This window comes from Nannospalax galili, unplaced genomic scaffold, assembly GCF_000622305.1.
Source record: "Nannospalax galili isolate Female #2095 unplaced genomic scaffold, S.galili_v1.0 scaffold1200, whole genome shotgun sequence".
In the NCBI taxonomy this organism is placed as follows: domain Eukaryota; kingdom Metazoa; phylum Chordata; class Mammalia; order Rodentia; family Spalacidae; genus Nannospalax; species Nannospalax galili.
In genome coordinates this window covers 205,481-223,346 of record NW_008347131.1, presented here as the reverse complement: position 1 = coordinate 223,346, position 17,866 = coordinate 205,481, and the positions used below count along the sequence as shown (strand labels likewise).

The 17,866-nt window shown below is 39.9% G+C and overlaps 1 protein-coding gene across 2 annotated transcripts in view; it reads left to right on the top strand.

Moving 5' to 3' along the window:
* Ckap5 (cytoskeleton associated protein 5) overlaps positions 1-17,866 on the top strand; it is a 132,750-nt gene that overhangs the window by 69,651 nt on the left and 45,233 nt on the right. For both annotated transcript variants that reach the window (XM_029568551.1, XM_017800747.2), the window contains exons 17-21: positions 4,597-4,689; positions 9,114-9,299; positions 10,581-10,675; positions 16,098-16,155; positions 16,244-16,369. In XM_029568551.1, coding sequence (XP_029424411.1) covers positions 4,597-4,689; positions 9,114-9,299; positions 10,581-10,675; positions 16,098-16,155; positions 16,244-16,369 — 558 coding nt within the window. The remainder of the gene's footprint in view (positions 1-4,596; positions 4,690-9,113; positions 9,300-10,580; positions 10,676-16,097; positions 16,156-16,243; positions 16,370-17,866) is intronic.

The window sequence follows — 17,866 nt, the reverse complement described above, 5'->3', positions numbered from 1 at the left end:
TAAGTTCTTGACCAATGCCTGGGAGATATGAAGAAGTAAAGGCAAGAATAGTTAGCATTACAAGTTCTAGACAGGGAATCAGAAAAAATCAGAACAGGGCAAACTTTAAACGCTTAAAGTCCATTGGAATTTTCTGATGAGGGCTTTCAAAAGCATCCATCTATTGGGTTCTTTTTCATTTTTCTTTGGGCTGCCAAGACTGGACTCCAGAGCGATGAACTAAGGATTTGTTTTCAGGTACTCTAATAGCCGTTGGAGTGACTAGGATCAGTAGATAGGAAGTAAAATAAATTTAGTCATCATTTTAGAACAATAGTAGCTGTAGGTGGGCACTATAGTATTGGAGACCAAGATTTGCAGTCTTATACCTGAGCAGTATTTTCTTGTTAAGAAAAAAATCATTACTGAGAAATAATTGTCTAAATAACATTTTACCTGGACTTAAATCTAATGTCTGGGAAATATAATCCTTTGGACTCTAAAAGAAATATACTTATTATTTTTATTTTTGGTTATACTTTCCTTTTGGGTATTTAAGACCATACAGTTAGCCCAAATAAACCATTTTACTTTTACTTTAAGGTCGGTTGAGGATCTGTCCTCAGGGGTCATGTGGGCTTGGGGGGAGCCCCTGGCTCCTTAGGCTTTCTTTTACCAGTTCCATCACGTGAAGATAAGTCAAGAGGTCCTGCTCGACCCGGGCTTCACTTGGAAGCATGGAGGATATGTTTCCTCTATGTTGATCCTCCTCTTTGCAGACTGGACACTGGTTTGAGTCCCTCTGGTGGGGTCTCCATGACCTCCCTGAACAAGAGGACACGTGACTCATCACAGTTACAACACATATCAAGAGATTCCCATAGTCCCCTGGGACTGTTGACCTTCCAGGGCAAGGAACAAAACTGTCCCTTAAGTCCCTTTGTCCAGATTAGAATGGGCCTTTAAGTATGGTTATTAACCATCCAAGAAGGTCTGTTGCACCAGCCTGGTACCTTAATTACTATGTAATATATAGATAAAGTTTGAACAAAACCCAAACGTTCTCAAACATTGACTGGAAGAAGAGATTTACCATCACAGGTTATCTAGGCACAGCCCAGGAAAGGGTCCTTAAAACAAGACTTTCTTAAGTCTGTCTCAAATGAAGGCTGTTCTATTACAAAGAGAACCAGTCTCCTTTCTGACAGATGAATCAGATAGATGAATCGGGTCAATCGGGAGAAAGCACCAGGACACAGACAAAAACTCCAGCAGGATAGAGTTTATTAGCAAAGAAAATTCACATGGGACAAATTCCCTTCAGGGCAGGGAAAATGTCAGCCCATGGGTTGTGGGCTGGGGTCTTTATAGGGGGATTCTGGGGGATGTAGAAGGTGGGAACCTATTTTTTTGGGGGGGAACATATTTTCTTGAGTCAAATCATTCTTGTTATGGGTAAAAGAAAGTGCCAAAAGTAACATTTGCATAATACAGAGAAACATAAAAGACATATTTCAGTAGTCATTGTTATGCAGATAGAGCTTGGGCAATATTCTTAAATAAACCTTTACTAGACATCCTTAAACTAATTGAGTTATGCCTTCAAGATTGTCTGTATATTATCCCTGTTCCATCGTTGATAAATCATAACAAACCTATACAGACCTTTATCATTTGCTTAGATGTTTCTCATTTTTTTCCTTTTGTTAATTCTGGAAATATCCAGCCATCATAATCCTCATTCATAAATCTTTCTTAGTAAAATATTTCCATTCCCATATCCTTCTAGTATCTTTTAACTTTGTATTTTCTTTTTTAATAACCATGAGACACAATATCATCAACAAATAAAACTTTCCATCAGCTGTGAGAATTCCCCTCTGACTTCAAGCAGTGTTTATCCCCATTCTAAGGTTCCAGTGTCAACCCAATGCTTGACCCTCTCCTGGGGAACCAGTGAATTTACTGAGCTTACTTACAGAGATGACTGAGGAGTTCCTGAGATGTATGGGTGACCTGAAAGCATTTCCTAGCCTTTTCCAGATAATATACTTTAGTTCTTCCCAAACCCAGGAGACCATATGTGATTAGGGCCAAATTACATACAGTTGGCTGGGAAGAGCCGCTGGATACTCAGGTAAGGGTCCAATGACCCTGCCTATATCTTCTTTACTTAGAGAATACAATAGTCAACAAGTCTAATTATGATGACCTTTTGTAAGGCATATAAACACAAGGTAAAGAGAAGCAATTGGTACACAACCCCCAACATAGTCATTTAAGGAAAACTGTGTTATAGCCCCATTTAGACTTTAATAAATTCTTTTAATAATATTTATAAACAAATTTACCAAGTAATTAATATTTTACCTCATATGTATGAACAATTACTCTAAATATATTATTGTATTGTATAAACTTTCAGATGCCCTTGTAAGTCTCGAAGTAGGTTTTAAACAACCAAATCTCCTTTAAAGATTTAGAGATGTTTTACATAGAATTTGATATCTAGTGAATTATTTAATAATAGTTCTCTTAGTATTAAACAGAAGTCTATACATTTATAATGATCTCATATAATAAATACTATGGTTAGACATAATGTCATAACAAACCAGTTTTAAAACCAAGACTTGATTTTTCTTGTTCCAAGGGAGAAAAGCACAGTCATATCTGAGCTAGCATAGTTTCCAAGGATGAAAAGCATCCCTCCGCAAACAGACCATATCTGCTGCTTACAGAGCAGTGCTGCAGGAAACAGAGGGAATAGGCCAAGGCCAAAAGGATGAGACAGGAAGACTAGTCCCCAGAAATTATTTCCAGCAATGAAGATGAGTTAACATATTAGATCAAACCTATAACCAACAGTTTAATTTTTTTAAATCATTTTTAAGCCTTTAGAGGTCTGAAAGCAATATAAACCAGATCAAGAATGTCAAAACCAAAATACTTCCAAAGCGAACAAACCAAAGAGATATTTTAAAACAAATATTATAAAAGCAAACCCAAACCAAAAGGTATGCAACAAATAAGGTTCTTAAACAACCAGTTCAGCCAATAAATTTAAAGATATTTAGGGTTTTTGATGGAAACATATGAAGACAATAATCATAGACATACATGACAGAATTACTTGAGATCTCAGCACAGGAGACATAACATGACATAATTTCATTAAAACTAGGTACATCCAAAACATGACCTGAAATCAGATAAGTTGTTCAACATACACTCTAATGGGGTGGCACTCTGAGACATACTCCCACCCATGATGAACACAGATACAAGACCAAAACACAGACTAAGACAGGCACAGACAAATAACATCAACCAGATTGCCGTCAAATCCAGGTCCCAAAAGACAAGCTTTTGGGCTCACACTCCCCGTTGACTAGGGGGAGGTTTGCTGCATCCATTGTCCCACCTAGTAAATCTGATCAGATCCCAGAACCAGATGGCAAAAGTCGCGGGCTAGCCAAAATCAAAAGAGAAAATTAAAGCGGTTTCTCGAGCGCTCTCTTACCTTGCTGGTGGTGTGGTGGGAGAAACCGGAGGGCTGACTGGGGAAACAGAAGCAGCCGGGACTGAAGCAAGTCCCCTCTCGGAGTTTGCATACTGCCAGTTTGCATACTGCCCGACCGCTGAGGCTGATGCAGGTCCCCTGCTGGGGATTCCTCAGAATACTGCCAGGCACTTCCCTTCTCAGGGAATTTGCCAAAGCTGCCGGGCCCAGAAGTCCTCTGGATCTTGGTGGAACCTCCAAATGTTATAGGACAGAGTTCGCAAAAATCACCAGCACCACTTTAAGAAAAGTAGCAAGGTAAATTTTATTTTTTGACCAGTTGGGCTGTCTGTCTCAGGATTAGAAGCAGCCCTGATGATTGTCAGGTCAGAGTTTTTGTAGGATTACAGAAATATTATTCAAACAGGACACTTGAGAACCAATCAGGTTTGTACAACATGACAGAACTTTGAATCTATTAATCAACAACCAGTCATTATATAGACAAGTGATACAGTCATATAACTTGGCAATCAACTTTATAATTTTAAAATTAGTTAACTTTCTAGTCATAACAAGTATAGTAAGAAAGTTGAAATCAGCAGTTACCAGGTAGTCATACAATAACAGGGTGGTCTTATACTTTGTGTCAAGGTGACCTAAAATAGCAAGCAAGTTACAGAAGCACAAACAGGCAGTTAGCCAGATGTAAAATGTCTGGAATTAGCACATTCCCTGGTTCGTGGCTAGGACAATTTCCCAAGACCCAAAGTTGCCCCGCTTTTCCTTTTGGCATGGAGCAAAGTTGCTGCTAAAATGGCTCTGAACAAAAGGGAATAACTTAGGTAAGTTTGCTGAGCCAGTTCACCATGGAACAAATTATTTGTGATTTTCTAAAATGTGAAATTAAAAGATTTCATTGATAACTTAGCAGCCATATACCAAGCACCTAGCTAAAGAACTGAAACATAATGCAAGCAAAGTAAGCTCCCTCTTCCCCCCACACCAATTCTAGTCCTCTTCCTCTTTCAGAAATAACTTGATTTTTGGTATGTACTCTTCATTTGGACCTACTCTAACTCTTTAATTCTCTTGTTGTCTTATTTTACTTACAGACTGTTGAACTAATGGAGCGAACTGAAATGCCGTGCCAGGCATTAGTAAAGATGCTAGCCAAAAAACCTGGATGGAAAGAAACTAATTTTCAGGTATTCTTTTAGTTGTAAATTACCTTTTTTTTTAAATAATTTCTGTCATGGCAGTCTATGAAGCAACATTTGTAATTAGAAGCTTAACAGTATTATTACTGAAAGATGTTTAGCCAGGCATGGTGGTGTACACCTTTAGTTCTAGCACTTGGGAGGCAGAAGCAGGAAGAGCTCTGTGAGTTCCAAGCCAGCCTGGTCTACATAGTGAGTTCCAGGACAGCTAGGGCTACAGGGAGACCCTGCCTCAAAAAGACCAAAAAAAAAAAAAAAAAAATGTATAGAAAATGATACATAGGCCAGCAAGATGACCCAATGAACAAAAGCGCTTGCTAGGCAAGCCTGACAATCTGAACCTACAGTGGAAGAAAAGAACTGGCTCCTAAAAGTTGTTCTCTGACTGCCACACATGTACTATAGCATGTATACACCTGCACTTACACACATCATACACATACACAAAATAATAATAAAATAAAAATTTAAAGAGTGTCCAGTTGTGGCGGCACACACCTTTAATCCTAGCACTTGGGAGGCAGAGGCAGGTAGATCACTGAGATAGAGGCCAGCCTGGAATCCTCTTCATAGCAAATTCCAGATCAGCTGGGGTTGTATAATGAGACCCTGTCTCTGAAAAAAAGAACTGTAAAGAATGATATAGGATGTATTCACTAGATGTACATAGGATAGACTTCATGCTAGATAAACTTGAAATGTATTAGGGGTTTTGTTTTTTTTTGGCATTCTGCTAGTTAGTTCCTTTTTTACTATTCTGCCACCTCCTTTTTTTCTCTCTAGGTTCCATAATTCTCTCCCTCCCTGTGTTATATCACTTCATTATCTCCACAATGACTGACTATTCTGCAAGATTTTGGTGCTGCAGTCTTCAACTTGTACCACTTTTTGTTTCATAACACTTTTTTGGGGGGAGACAAGGTCTTGCTATGTAACCCTAATTTGCCTTGGAACTTAGTATGAGGCTAGCCTCGAAACTCATAGCAGAGATGTGCCTGCCTCTGCCTCCCAAGTGCTGGAACTAAAGGGGCATACCACCATACCCAGCCTTCATACCCCCGTTCTTCCTTGTTTGTTTTATTTGGGAGGTTTCTTTTGGTTTTTGGTTTTTGGATTTTTGAGACCAGGTCTCTTTGTAGCCCCATCTGGCCTGAGATTCATTATGTAGATACTGAGATTAAAGGTGTGTGCCTCCATGCCCAGCTACATTGTACCCAGTTTTAGCCAATATTCTTTTTATTAGATCCATAACTAGAAATTTTTACTTATTAGTGTGTTTGTATCTATGTGCAGGTATGCTCCTGTGTTCACATGCATGTGGAAGCCAGAGGTCAACATCAGAGGTTATACTTTAGGAACTCTGCACCTTGTTTTTTGAGATTAGGGTCTCTCACTGGAACCTGGGGCTTGCTGATCAGGCTAGCCTGGCTGGCCAGCAAATCCCAGACATGCCTGTCTTTCCTTCCCCAGCATTGGGATTGTAAATGTGAACCACTACATCTGGCTATTTACATGAATTCTGGGAATTAAATTCAGGTCCTCATCCTTTCCAAGCAAGCACTTTACCAAGTTATTTGCTCAACCCTTATTTATTTGTTTGTTTATTGAGACAGGTTCTCACTATGTACCCCTGGCTGCCTGGAACACACAGACCAGACTGGCCTCTAAACTCACAAAGATCCTCCTGTCTCTGCCTCCCAAGTGCTAGGATTAAAAGTGTATGCCACCACACCTAGCTATTTATTTTTTGAGACAATGTCTCATCATGTAGCCCAGGCTGGCTTTGAACTGCAGCTGCCCTGCCTCAGCTCTTAGAATGCTGGAATTATAAGCATGCAGTACCACAATAGCCTAACAAAAAATAATTTTATATGAATATATTTTACAATAATTTTATTGAGACTATAAAGCTCATGGTTTTAAATTACACAAGGCAGTAGTTTCTAGTATGTTCATAGTTCTGCAACTCTAGTGTTTGAGTATTTTCATCATTCTCAAGAGAATTTCATTCTCAGTGACAAGCATATTATACTTCATTATACTCCAACTCACAACCCCTGGCAACTATATTAATCTATTTTCTGTCTTTATGACTTCACCTCTCCTGGATATTTCATATAAATAGAATCATTCCTTTTATGTCTTGACTTAACATAATGTTTTCAGAGTGTTCACCCACGTATCAATTGCTTTTTTTGTGTTTGTGATCTTTTTGAGACAGGGTCTCCGTGTAGCCCCAACTGGCCTGGAACTCACTACATAGACCAGGCTGGCCTGGAACTCACAGAGCTCCACCTGACTAAATGCATATGCCACCACACCCAGCCACAACAATTGCTTTTTATTGACGAATAACATAGCTGTATAGTCATTTTATTTTCCCATTCATCAGTCAGGAGACTTTTGGGTTATTTGGGCTTTCTGATGATTATGACTAATGCAGTTATGAACATTATGTACAAATATTTATGTGAACACTTCGTTTTAATTCTGCTGAGTATATATAATAATAGATTTACTGGGCTTATAAGGTAGCTTCATAATTGACAAGCTTTACAAAGTGACTAACCTTTTACATTCACATCAGCAATATGTAAGAATTCTATTTCTTTACATGTTTACCAGTAATCTTTTATATATATATATATAGTTTTAGCTTATTTTGTCTTTTTGTTTGTTGATTTGTTGGCTGGTTTGTTTTGTTTTGCCTTTAAAAAGGCAGATTCTCCTGTATCTAAGGCTGACTTTTATTTGGTATGTAGTTAAAGATGGTCTTGAACTTTAGCTCTCCTCTTTCCACCTACCAAGTGCTGGGATTGTAGGCAGTGTACAACCAAACCCAGTTTATGCCATATTGAGGGCAAAATCCAAGGCTAGGCAAACACTCTACCAACTGAGCCTACAGCCCCAGCCTCTTTTCAATACTTATATTTCTTTTTTTTTTAATAATCATCTAAAGGATTATGAAGTATATTTCATTGTCATTTTGATTTGCCTTCCCTAAAGTATCTGCTCACTTTAGGGAAGTGTCAGTTAGCTTAGTGGTCAGCCAATGACTGGACACATTTCCTTAAATGCCTTGAACCACTATGTCTTCAACTCTTTTCCAAGGGTACCCATGTGTTTTGGGGCACATTGTCAATTCTCTGGCACTATAACTTCACCTTAGCTATTACTTCTTGCTTATACAGGTTCTGAAGGTCAGCCAGAGGTAAGCAATTAGGACCCTCTCATGTCTTTCCTAGACATATACACAGTCATTAGGATATTTACAGTCTTCCATATTCTTGAGAATATTTAGTCTCTTTTCAAAGATCCCTGAGTGGGGCTGGAGATACAGATCAGTGGTTAAGAGCACTCTCTGCTTTTCAAGAGGACCTGAGTTTGGGTCCCAGCACCCACATGGTGGCTAATAACTGCATTTAAGTCCAGTTCCAGGAGATCTGATGCCTTCTTCTGGCCTCTGCAGACACCAGGCACAGGTACATTTAAATAGATGCAGGCAAAATATTCATATACGTAGTGGCTCACAGCAATAGTCTAGCACTCAGGAAGCTGAGACAGGAAGATTGCCATGAGTTAGAGGCCAGCCTGGGCCATATAGGATAATACCCTATCTCAAAATATTAATTAATTGGGCTGGAGAGATGGTTCAGTGGTTAAGAGCACTGGCTGCTCTTGCAGAGGACCCAAGTTTGAATCCCAGCACCCACATGGCAGCTTACAACTGTCCATAACTCCAGTTTCAAAGGATCTGATACCTTCTTCTATTTATTATCCTACGTTATAGGTTTTGTGTAGGCAGCTGTAATATGGTAACTCTGAGCAATGCAATCAGTATGATTTACTTATATGGGTTATGTAGATTATTGTGGATTATGTATATTGAGATCAAAGCAAAGATTATTAAGAGGAAAACATAGAAATCAGATTTTGGGGGACCAGTGAGATGGCTCACTGGGTAAAGATCCTTGCCACCAAGCCTGACAGCCTAAATTCAATCTTTAGAACCTACATGTGGAAAGAGAATTGACTTCTATAAATTGTCATCTGACCTCCTCCACATATGCATCATATCATGCATGCACATGCCTGCACAGACAGACAGATCCAATAAAAAACAAAAAAATAAAAGTCAAATAAAAACAAAAGAATAGTTTTTTAGTTCATAAGCTTTCATAGTGTGAAGCATTGAGTGGTATATGGTGGGTTTTTTTTTTACCTATTTTCATTGTCAGTCACCTACTTTAATAGATGAAAAAGGATAAAAATTATTTTAGTTCTTTGTTTAAAATTTTGATCTTAGTGTGATTATATCCCTACAGGTGTTAGTGGCATCTTCAGGTTGCTGTGCAAATAAGTAACCAAATGTCTGGTTTACTCATAATGTTCTGGTCTTTATCCTTATTCAGGTGATGCAGATGAAGCTTCATATAGTTGCTTTGATTGCCCAGAAGGGAAATTTTTCTAAAACTTCTGCTCAGATTGTACTAGATGGCCTTGTAGACAAGATTGGAGATGTGAAATGTGGGAACAATGCAAAAGAAGCAATGACAGCGATAGCTGAAGCTTGTATGTTGCCATGGACAGCTGAGCAGGTTAGTGCCACAGAACTTCCTTTCCCCAACTTGTCCTAATTTTTTCCCAATTTTTTTGTTTGTTTCTTGTTGACTGTTTTTTGATAGGGTCTCCCTAGTCACAACCTGCCTGGAAGTCACAGTGTGAACCAGGGTGGCCTCATCTCACAGAGCTCCATCTGCCTTTGCCTCCCAAGGACTGGAATTACAGGTACATGTTCCATGTCTGTACCAATTTTTAATTTAGGCCTACCAATTAAGCTACTGTATTTTTTTTATCTTTATTAATACACCTTTTTTTGATACATTTATCTTAGTAAAGAATTCCTAATTCAGGAATTGGCTCAGCGGTTAAGGGCACTGACTGCTCTTGCTGAGAACCCAAGTTCAATTCCCAGCACCCACATGGCAGCTGACAACCATCCGTAACTCCAGTTCCATAGGAATCTGACACCCTCCTGACCTCCATGGGCTGTGCATGATACCAGTACACTTACATACATGCAGACAGTACACTCATACACATAAAATAAAAATAATAAATAAGCTGGGCATGGTGGCACACGCCTTTAATCCTAGCACTAGGGAGGCAGAGGCAGGTGGATCTCTGTGAGTTTGAGGCCAGCCTGGTCTCCATAGTGAATCCAGGACAGCTGGGGTACAGGGAGACCCTGTCTCGAAAAGACCGAAAAAGAAAAAAATAATAATAAATATTTTCTAAAAAAAGAATATCCTAATTCTTTAGAAGATGACAATAATTTTGTCTTTAAAAGAATGTAATTAAAAATGGCCACTAATAGCCAGGCCTGGTGGCCCCCACCTTTAATCCCAGAGGCAGAGGCAGGTGGATCTTTGTGAGTTCAAGGCTAGCCTGATCTACATAGCAAGTTCCAGACCAGCGGGGACTATAGGGAGACCCTGTCTCAAAAAGACAAAGACAAAAAAAGGTCACTAATGAAAAGCTTTAAATACTCTAGAATGCTGTTAATATGCAGTCACCTCATTTTGTTAAGTTGAAACTTGTTCTGACCAGCAGTGAGGACACATGCCTTTAATCCTAGCACTCGGAGACAGAGGCAGGTGTATCTCTGTGAGTTCAAGGCCAGCCTTGTCTACATAAGCAAGTTCCAGTCTATCTGGGGCTGGAGGAAGACCCTGTCTCAAAAAGACAAAAAAACAAAAAAAATTCAACTTGTTCTGGATCGATCCTTGTAGTTAACACCAAGAAAACATGTTTAGCACATGTATGCCTTAAAGAAATATGAGAGAAAATGCAGATCTGATGTTAGGTTTTCATTCCAGGTTATGTCAATGGCTTTCTCACAGAAGAATCCCAAGAATCAGTCAGAAACTCTCAATTGGCTATCAAATGCAATCAAAGAATTTGGTTTTTCTGGGTAAGTCAGAAAGATGTTTTGCCAGTCTCTGGGATTATATTTGTTTTAACTATCTCTGCTTATTTCTGAAGAGCTGGAATTGAATTGTCTAATTTATATATAAGAAAACTACCAGCTGAGCATGGTGGTGCATGCCTTTAATCCCAGCGCTTGGGAGGCAGAGGCAGGCAGATCTCTGTGATTTCAAGGCTAACCTGGTCTACATAGTGAGTTCAGTTGGGGCTACATGGAGACCCTGTCTTAAAAAAAAAAAAAAAAAAAAAACCTACCCTTGTTCTGAAAATCTGTATTGGTGTCCTTCATTTTGATAGCGACTAAAAAAAGAGTGCTCTTTGCTTTCTTTTTTATTTTTATTCTATTTTATATGTATGAGTGTATTGCCTGCATGTGTGTAAGTGCACCTATGTCATGCAGTGCCCTTGGAGGTCAGAAAAAGGTGTCAGATCCCCTGGAACTGGAGCTACAGACAGTTGTTAGCTGCCCTGTGGATGTTGGGAATCAATCCCAGGCTCTCTGCCAAAGTAGCCAGTGCTCTTAACTGCTGAGCCATCTTTCCAGGCTAAGTGTTCTTTTTTTTTTTTTAATTACTTTTTTGTTGTTGTTGTTTTTGAGACAGGGTCTTCCTGTAACCCCAGCTGTCTTGGAATTCAATTTGTAGACCAGGGATTAAAGGTGTGCACCACCATGCCTGACTTTTAATTATATTTTTAATTATTAGGGGTGGGAGTGCACATGCAACAATGTACATGTGAGTGACAACCTGTGGGGGTTAGTTCTCTCCATGTGGGTGTCAGGAGACCAGGTATTTCTAGTCAGATACATTACAAAATTACCATTTCGAAAAGGGCACTTTGACACGAGTACACTAACTTACATGCAGGCAATACATGCATACAAATTAAAAATAAATAATTAAAATTTAAAAAAAGAAAAATTGATTTTCTCTTTCTACCATGTAAGTCCTGGGGGTTGAATTCAGGTTATCAGGCTTAGAGGCAAGAAAGCCTTTGCCTCTGAGCCACCTTGCTGACCCCACAGATGTTCATTGTGTTTTTTCAGGCTGCTTCCAGGGTCAAACCAAGAACATTGTGCATACTAAGCAAGGACTTTGTTCTAATTACTTTTTATCGCTGTGATAAACCATTCTGACCAAAGCAACTTGGAAAGGAAAGGATTTATTACAGCTTACAACTCCCTGGTCACAATCTGTCACTGAGAGAAGTCAGGGCAGGAGCTCAAGGCAATAGTCTAGAGGCAGGAACTGAATCACAGACCATAGAGGAACGCTACTTACTGGCTTGTTCCCTGGGGCTTGTTCAGCTTCTTTTCTTATATAGCCCAGGACCACCTGCCCAAGAACAGGATGAATACCCACAGTGGGATGAACCCTTCTACAGCAATCTGCAGTGCCCCACAAACATGCCCATAGGCCAGTCTCATGGAGGTGCTCTCCACCCAGGTGACTCTAGTTTGTGTCAAGTTGACAAAAACTAACCACCAGAAGCTCCATCACTGAGCTATGTGTACCTCTAGCCCAACTGTACACTCAGTTAAAAACTAATTTCTCTATATATGACATAAGAACCAAGTGAATGTTTTCTTTTATATTCGTCCATGATCTTTCTTTTGTTTTTTTTTGTCTTTTTGAGCTCCTTGTGGCCCCAGCTGTCCTGGAACTCACTATGTAGACCAGGGTAGCCTCGAACTCAGAAAGGTCCGCCTGCCTCTGCCTCCCAAGTGCTGGGATTAAAGGCGTACACCACCACACCAACTATATATTGACTGGTCACATGATCTAATCTTTTCTTCCAGGCCCTTTAAATACATCATGAACAAAATTAAATCCCTGCTTTTTAGGCCTTACATTTGAATAAGGAGAAACAGACAATAAAATTAAATATATGTGTGTATGTATAATTTATATGCATGCATGCATGAGTATCTTGAGTCATAAGAAATGATGGAGATGGACATGGTGGCAACACACCTTTGATCCCAGCACTTGGGAGGCAGAAGCAGGCATCTCTCTCTGAGTTCAAGGCTAGCCTGGTCTACATAGTGAGTTCCAGGCCATCCAGGGCTACATGGTAAGACCCTAACTCAAATTAAAAAATGGAATAAAAATAAAGCAGAGGGTCTGGAAAGATGGCTGAGCGGTTAAGAACACTGGCTGTTCTTGCAGAAGACCCAGGTTCAAATCCCAGTACCCACATGGCAGCTAACAACTGTCCGTAACTCTAGTTGCAGGGGATCCAACAGCCTCTTCTGTCCTCCGAGATCATTGCATGACATGGGTGCACTTACCGACATGCAGGCAATACACACATACAAATAAAAGTAATAAAATATTTAAAAGATTAAAAAAATAAAGCAGAATAAGGACTTAGATATATGTCAGTGTATAGTTGGATATTGTTGTTTTTATAGTCTGAATCTTTCTTGGGGAAAAAAAGCTATTTGATGGCTAGTGTAATGGCACACTCTTTTAATCCCAGCACTTGGGAGACAGAAGGAAGTGGATCTCTGTGAGATTGAGGCCAGGGAGTTCCAGGCCAACTGGGGTATAGCGAGACCCTGTCTCAAAAAAGACCAAAAACAAAACAAAACAAAAAAACCCAAAAAGAAAGAAAAGGTATTTGAGCAGAGATTGGGATAGGAGGGAATAAGGAGTGATAATCTTGGAAAGGAATATTCTAGCCCAAGGGAGCAAGAATTATCATAGTCCTGTGTGCCTTGTGATAGGAACACCTTCAGAGTATTGCTAAAGTAACATGTAGGTAGAGAATGGTAGGAAATGAGACTGGAGAAAGAATGAGAACAAGTCCTCTAGGGCCTCAGCATTTTGAATTAGTTGGGAAAACATTAAAGTACTTGTTAAGCAGAACTGGAATGTAAGCAGTGTATTTGCCTGGGAAGTATGAGGTTCTGGGTTCAGTTCCTAGCACTGCAAAAATAAGGCAGTGGGAGGCTTGGGCAGAAACAACATTATTCTGACTGTGGTAATAGAGAGCAGATAGTAAAACACAGGGAGACTAATACGTTATTCTGGTAATCCTGTCAAATTTTCTTGGTTTGCACTTAGATTATAGGTGTGGAAGTGCTACATTCAGGGTATGTTTTGAAAGTAAAACTGTACAGCATATTAAATATAAGACAAAAGTAAATCAGAGTTGATTCTGAAGAGTCACAGGTGGCCTGAAGAACTAGAAGAAGCACCTTCATTATCTACGGTTGAACCTCTACACCTAAAGCTTATGGAACATAGCAGAGCATGGGGTATAGAGAGAAAACTAGTGCATCCCTCAATTCTCACCAGTGAAGCTTCCTTATACCACAGTGTGATGCACACTGGCCATATTTTAAAGAATAAGACTGTAGAGTGTGTGTCCCTGGATAGGACCCCTATATTAAACCTCACTCACCTATGGCTCAGAGACCATTGCAAAAGAGAGGGCAGAAAGATTTTAAGAGCCAGGACTGGTTCATGAACATAGGGAAGCAGAGGCTTTCAGATCACTGGAAGCTTGCACATGTGAACTTTTGGCAATGGTAGCACTGAGCACAGGACTCATGCCAACTCAATCAGACAAGGGCCCAGAGTGGTGTGAGGGAAATGGGTGGCTGGCCAGCCCTAGTCTGAGAACTATTGGAGCCTGATTACTACTGGGTAGGAGACAGTAGGCCTTACTTACAATCTTTAGATAGACTGACTAGACTCCAGTGGATGAATTTGCACTGAAGCACATCTGGGTACAAATGCTTGACTGGATAAGACTTAACATATGTATAAGAATACATAAGGTCTTGTTGGGCGTGGTGGCGCATGCCTTTAATCCCAGCACTTGGGAGGCAGAGGCAGGCGGAGCTCTGTGAGTTCAAGGCCAGCCTGGTCTACATAGTTCCAGGACAGCTGGGGCTACAGGGAGACCCTGTCTCAAAAAGACCAAAAAATAAAATAAAATAAAATAAAATAAAATAAGGTCTGGTGAAGGGATGGGGAAGCATGGATGGGGGAGGGGGGTCTAAATTTGATTAAGAACTGTTGTATGAAATGTACAGAAGCTCAATAAAAATTTTGTTGTTTTTGTTTTTTTGAGACAGGATCTCCTGGAACTCACTATGTAGACCAAGCTGGCCTTGAACGCACAGAGATCGGCCTGCCTCTGCCTCCCAAGTGCTGTGATTAAAGGCATGAGCCACCACACTCAGCTTAATAAAAAAAAAAAATTTGTAAAGATTAAAAGGGGGCTGTAGAGATGGCTCATCGGTTAAGAGCACTGGCTTTTCTTGCAGAAGATCTGGGTTCAAATCCCAGCACCCACATGGCAGCTAACAACTGTCCATAACTCCAATTCCAGGGGATCTGAAACCATCTTCTATCCTCTGTAGGTATTGCACGACACAGGTGCACTTCCATACATGCAGGCAATACATGCATACACATAAAATTAAAATAATAAAATATTCTTTTAAAAAGATTTTAAAAAAAGAATAATTGCAATTCTTTAATGTGTTATATAGAAGACTGTGGGAGGCACAGGCTTGGGAGTTGATGCATGAATAATCAGGAGTTTTAATTGTCCTAGATGTAGGAGGTCTGCCTGACAGAGAAATGGAAATGTGACAAAGGCAGATAAGTATATGAATCTAGAATTCAGGAGAGAGTTCAAGATTGGGTTTAGGTGGCCAGTGAGATGACTTAGAGGATAAAGGCACTTGCTAGACAGGCTGGTAAACTCAGTTCAATTCCTGGAACCTACATAAAGGTTGGAAGGAGAGAATGCCACGAAGTTGTCCTCTGACCTCTACTTGTGCCCTGTGTTACCCATGCATGCATACACAATAATTAAAAAAAAAAAATCTTTTTTAATGTAAAGATTCAGCAGGCCTGGTGGCCCATGCCTTTAAACCCAGCACTTGGGAGGCAGAGGCAGGTGGATCTCTGTGAGTTTGAGGCCAGCCTGGTCTACATAGTGACTTCTAGGCCAGTTTGGGCTATAGGGAGACCCTGTCTCAAAAAGACCAAAAATAAGAATATAAATAAAATGTAAAGACTGCTGGGCTTGGTGGCACACACCTTTAATCCCAGCACTTGGAAAGCAGAGAGGCAAATAGATTTGCTATGAAATCAAGGCCAGCCTGGGATGGTCTATATAGCATGTTCTAGGCCAACTGGGGCTACATAGTGAAACCCTATCTCAAAAAAAAAAAAACAGTATAAGACTGGATTTAGAAGTCTTAATTAAGCATAATAGGATTAATCAGTATACAGATAATATTTAAAGCTTACTGTTAAGTATAGAAAAGAAAATACATGAGAATTCCTCTAGTAAAAGTCAGTCCTAGAATCTGGTTTTATAAACTCTGTTTTTTGAAGGTTTCATATGTTTGATTTCAGTTCTAAATGTTTTGTTTCTTCTAGATTGAATGTCAAAGCTTTCATTAACAATGTGAAGACTGCTCTTGCTGCAACAAACCCAGTGAGTACATTCTAGCAGTCTGGGAGCAGTAGAGCCATCTTCATGGTTGTGTTCTAATATGGAAAGTTCTTCCTGTTTTCTCTGGCAGGCTGTAAGGACTTCTGCCATCACTCTGCTTGGCGTGATATATCTGTATGTTGGTCCCTCTTTGCGAATGTTCTTTGAGGACGAGAAGCCTGCCCTCCTATCCCAAATAGATGCTGAATTTGAGAAGGTAAAGGTTCTAAAAATGGCATAGTCTATTGGTGGGTTTGAAAATATCACAATTAGTTAAGACTAAATTTTTAGCCAAGTATAATAGCACACATAAGTAATTCCAGCATGTGGGAGGCTGTGACCCTGAGGATCATGAGTTATTTCAGAGTCAGCCTCTCTACCTTCAGGGTCAGCTACAGAGTGAGCTCCTATTTCAAAAGAAAACCAAAAATACTAAATTTCTAAACCTTTAAAATAAATAATGTGGCTGGGCATGATGGTGCATGTCTTTAATCCCAGCACTCAGGAGGAAGAGGCAGGCAGATCTCTGTGAGTTCAAGGCCAGCCTGGTCTACAGAGTGAGTTCCAGGCCAGCTGAGGTTACAGGGAGACCCTGTCTCCAAAAACACCCCCCAAAAAAATATTAAATAATGTGATATATTTGTTTTTATGTGCATTAAGTATCCTTGGGAGAGTTAATAAGAAATTAATTACTTTGTGAAGAAAACTGAGTAATTTAGGGATAGAATAAGATTTTCCAGCTTCCATCTTTTATACTTTAAGAATGTCAGACATTGTAAATCTACTAGTCAAAAAATACATTAAATGCCAATGCACGCCTTTAACCCCCCCTCCCAAAAGAAAATACATTAAATGCAACAGAACTTTGGGGCAATTTTTTGTTGCTGTTGCTGTGTCAGCTTGGCTTATAGCAGTCCTCCTGTCTTCTATATCTCTTGAATGCTGAGATTTTAGGCTTGCACCACCACACCTGACTGAAATATAACTTTAAAACCAAATAAAACAAAAATTTATTTTAGTGAAAAACAGTACCTCAGGGCTGATGAGACTGCTCAAGTGGAGAACCCCAGTCTTCCATCAAGCCTGATAACCTCAGTTCAATCCCAGGACCCATGTGATAAAAGGAGAGAAGCAACCTCCCACAGATTGTCCTCTGACCTCCATACATAGCACCATGGCACATGCACACCCATATAGTTAATGAATCAATAAATATCTTAAATACGTTTTTTAAAAATACTACCTCTTACCAGGTGTGGTGTTGCATGCCTTTAATCTCAGTACTCAGGAGACAGAAGCAAGCAGATCTCTGTGTGTTCAAGGCCAGCCTTGTCTACATAGTAAGTTCTAGGCCAGTTTGTCTCAAAAAAAAGACAAAAATAAACACTACCTCTTGAGGCTGAAGAGAAGGTTCAGTGGTTAAGAGCACTGACTGCTTTTGCAGAGGACCTGGGTTCGATTCCCAGCATCTACCTTGTGGCTAACAACCATCTATAAATCCAGTTCCAGGGGAATCTGACACCCTCTTCTGACATCCATGGGCATTGCATAACACGGGTGCACTTACACACATAGAGGCATAATACTCATACACATAAAATAAATAAAAAATAATAGAATATTTTTTAAGAAATACTACCTCTTGGGGCTGGAGAGACGGCTTAGTGGTTAAGAACACTGTTCTCACAGAAGACCCGGGTTTGAATCCCAGCAC